At 37.8% G+C, this 4,224-nt stretch overlaps 1 protein-coding gene across 1 annotated transcript; it reads left to right on the forward strand.

Moving 5' to 3' along the window:
• The first annotated feature begins 914 nt into the window (after positions 1-914).
• On the forward strand, positions 915-1,847 carry LOC113886428 (olfactory receptor 145-like). The gene has a single exon (XM_027532615.1). It carries the CDS (start codon positions 915-917, stop codon positions 1,845-1,847), a length of 933 nt encoding a protein of 310 aa, XP_027388416.1.
• Positions 1,848-4,224: the final 2,377 nt, after the last annotated feature.

Raw genomic sequence — 4,224 nt, forward strand, 5'->3', positions numbered from 1 at the left:
TGTCAGGAGAGTATGTTCATGGGAGATAAAAGAGTGTTCAGAGATTGGAGAGGGAGCGGGTGGGATGATTTGGGAGAATGGCATTGAAACATGTATAATATCATATATGAAACGAGTCGCCAGTCCAGTTTCGATGCACGATACTGGATGCTTGGGGCTGGTGCATTGGGATGACCCAGAGAGATGGTATGGGGAGGGAGGTGGGAGAAGGTTTCAGGATGGGGAACACATGTATACCTGTGGCGAATTCATTTTGATATATGGCAAAACCAATAGAATATTGTAAAGTTTAAAAATAAAATTAAATTAAAAAAAAAAAAGAAAATGCAGTATCTCAGTCAGTAAGTTCCTTCTCCCTGAATGAACTCTCACTTTTCTACATTTATGGATTTTATTCTGTGAAATAGAGCAGTAACTTAACCTCCTCTGGCCTTTTGTCCCTTAGTTTTTGTTTGGAGACAATGTGGTTGCCACTCCTCCATGTATTACTCCTCTAATAGAGGTCAGCAACAGGGAACTAGGGTCTCTGCCTTCTAATTTTACTGGTGAGGGAAGGGCTTAAGTGAATGAAGAAACGATGAGATATGAAAAGGAAGATTCTGTCCTGGCACATCCCTCTCTCTTCTCTTTAGTTTTTTCTGGCATATTTTGCATATGGCTGCACTGCCCTCTCTCTATAGGCTAAGTTTGTGATGTTCTTTGTGTAATTAACATCTTAAGCCTCTGGTAAGGGAATGTCTATGGCACTCACTATCATGATAATGGTAAAAGGCAGATTCTATGGGTCCAGGTTGGCTAGTATCAGACATGCTCGGTATATACACTTTCATGTAGGATGAGATCTTGTCAGAAGGGCTGAGTTGTTCTCTAATGTTTCCCTTTTCTCCTGTGTCCACAGATTCCCTTAGTGAAGAATGGCTCCTGGAAATGGTTCTTTTGTGACTGAATTCATTCTGGTGGGATTAACAGACCAACCAGATCTTCAACTTCCCTTGTTCTTCCTGTTTCTAGTAATGTATATGGTCACTGTGTTGGGAAATTTTGGCTTGTTAACACTAATTGTGCTGAATTCACACCTACACACCGCCATGTACTTTTTCCTTTTTAACTTATCCTTAATAGACCTGTGTTATTCTTCTGTATTTACACCCAAAATGCTGGTAGATTTTTTATCAAAGAAGAATATGATCTCTTATATAGGGTGCATGACTCAGCTCTATTTTTTCTGTTTTTTTGTCATTTCTGAATGCTATGTGCTGACATCAATGGCCTATGACCGCTATGTGGCCATCTGTAACCCACTTTTGTATAATGTTGTGATGTCCCCTAAAGTGTGTTCCAGCCTTATGCTTGGTTCCTACTTGATGGCATTTTCTGGTGCCATGGCTCACACTGGATGCATGCTGAGACTGACCTTCTGTGATGCAAACACCATCAACCATTATTTGTGTGACATCCTCCCTGTGCTTCAGCTCTCCTGCACAAGTACTTACATGAATGAGCTGGTAGTTTTCATTGTGGTAGGCATCAATATCATTGTACCCAGTCTCACCATCTTTGTCTCTTATGGTCTCATCCTCTCCAACATCCTCCACATCAGCTCCACAGAGGGCAGGTCCAAAGCCTTCAGCACCTGCAGTTCCCACATAATTGCTGTTTCTCTGTTCTTTGGTTCAGGGGCAATCATGTATCTTAAACCGTCATCTGCTGGGTCCATGCATGTGGGGAAAATCTCTTCTGTCTTTTACACCAATGTGGTTCCCATGATGAACCCCTTAACCTACAGCTTGAGGAACAAAGATGTTAAACTTGCTCTGAAAAAAACCCTGGGGAGGGGAAATTTTTGATTAGAATCAAAGTCTCTGTGCAGGTTGTCATAGGACAGGAGATTCCATGTGTTTATTTTTAATAATTTTAGTGGCAGCTTTCTCATCCTATTTCTCACCATGGGGAAGGAAATCTGACTCTTCTCTCAAATTGTTCCTATTTTTAGGTCTTTTCATCTCCATTTTCACAATTTTCTTATGTTTTCCTTATGTTTCTCATTTAAGAAAAGCATTAAGAAACAAGTTATTCTCTTTTATTTTAAAATTATCACTATGGATTTTTTTCACTTGGAAGATGAACAGTACTGCTAACAATCAATAAAGTAGCACTAGTGTGAGTTTAAAATCTTTTTAAAGTCTGATTTTGAATGATCAATAAAGTAACACCTTGTACGTTGGGGGTTTCTTAAATGCCACTAGTGCCAGCAGAAGCATGAATCAGCTAATCTGTCCTAACTCTTTTCTTTCTCCCTTCTGTGGTTAGTACTATGACTCAAATGCCAGTTTCACAATTATAGCAGATCCATAAAAACTATGTAATATAGCCCACTCTGTAGCTGTGAACATCATTCATTAAGCTGGTTTCATATTTACCTCAGCGATTTCATATTTACCTTCTACAGTCAAAGAAGCACAATAGATTTTCAATATGTATTTAACATATGGATAGAATACTGAAAGAAATATTATTCATTTAGTTAAATAACACAGCTGCTTTATTAAAAAAAAAGTCTAGAATAGACTATAAGCCTCATATTTCAAATCTACCACTCTTTCTATTATACTATTTGTATAACACATATGAGAAAACATTTGCTTTGAAAGCTGACTTTTTATATAAAAAATGAAATATTTGGGCGATCTTGAATTTAGAGAACAAAGCATGGGATGAAAATTTTTCATGAACGTGTTATTTGTCCATGGTCCAAAAAGACACAGTCAGTAAGAAGTCCCTCAAGACAATGGACAATGAGATTTAGAAGCTGTATTTCATTCTAAATCTGTATCTTGAGCTGTAGAATACTGTAATTATCCTCCACTGTCCATAAAGCTTCCATTAAAACTTATAATACACAATGACCTCACAATAACAGTGATTTTTAGAATTAAGACCAATTCATGGGGAACCAGGAAGAGAAAGGATGACCTCTTAAAAAGATAACATAGTTACTGTTAATCAAAACTTAAATTAGGAAGAATGAATAGAAAATAAATGGTAAGGAAAAATCAAACTATTTCTATGACTCTCTTCTTTCTGGAAGATTCTCAAAATATTATGAGGGTCATAGGATTTCTCTAGATAGGATGAAAGCTTAAGTTATTTGATATTAAAAAGTTAAACTGAAAGGACTTGTGGGACCCAGGAAAAATAAAACCATTCCTTGTTTTGTTGGCTTCTTTATGCTACTCTTACATGGATTTTTTGAGTACAAAATCCACAAATGGCACCCGGAAGAGCAATGGCAATTTGAAAGAAGTATTTAATGAATAAGCTAATTTTTACATATCTTTTTTTAGAATTAGATGTTGTTGTTTTTTTTCTTTTGAGAAAACAGGAAAAAAGATGATCAAAAATCCTTATTATGATGCCAAGAGAGAATTTAAACATGTAAGAAATCAATACCGAATATTCATTGGAAGGGTGGATATAAAGCTGAAGCTCCAATACTTTGGCCACCTGATATGAAGAGCCAACTCATTGGAAAAGACCCTAATGCTAGGAAAGTTTGAGGGCAGGAGGAGAAGGGATAATAAAGAATGAGATGGTGGGATGACATCACCAATCCAATGGAGGAGTTTTTGCAAACTCTGGGTCTTCCCCGGTGGCTCAGATGGTAAAGAGTCTGCCTACAGTGTGGGAGACCCAGGTTCAATCCCTGGGTCAGGAAGATCCCCTGGAGAAGGAAATGGCAACCCACTCCAGTATTCTTGCCTGGAAAATCCCATGAACAGAGGAGCCTGGCAAGCTACAGTCCACAGGGTTGCAAAGAGTCAGACATGACTGAACAACTTCACCTGAGCAAATTCTGGAAGATGGTGAAGAACAGGGAGGCATGGCCTGCTGCAGTCCATGGGGGTCACAGAGTCAGACGCTAGTTAGCAACTGAACAACAACAGGAGAACGTAATAACAGTTATTACTTTGTTGTTTTTCTAGTCTCCACTCAATATTTAGATATTTTGAAATTTAGCATATCTGGATTGTTGGCTTGCTTGCTTGTTTTTAGATGCTCAGCACTGCTAAATCCTTGACTTCTGATTCTAAACAACCACTCATATCTCATTCCCTGACTCCAATATTAATATGCTTGATTTTCACTTAACTAGTTCTAGGTATATGAAATAGTTCATCTTGGTTGAATTTTTTCTTTTTGCTTTTCTTTTAGTAACTGTTCTGA

The sequence above is a fragment of the Bos indicus x Bos taurus genome, chromosome 29 (assembly GCF_003369695.1).
Source record: "Bos indicus x Bos taurus breed Angus x Brahman F1 hybrid chromosome 29, Bos_hybrid_MaternalHap_v2.0, whole genome shotgun sequence".
NCBI lineage: Eukaryota > Metazoa > Chordata > Mammalia > Artiodactyla > Bovidae > Bos > Bos indicus x Bos taurus.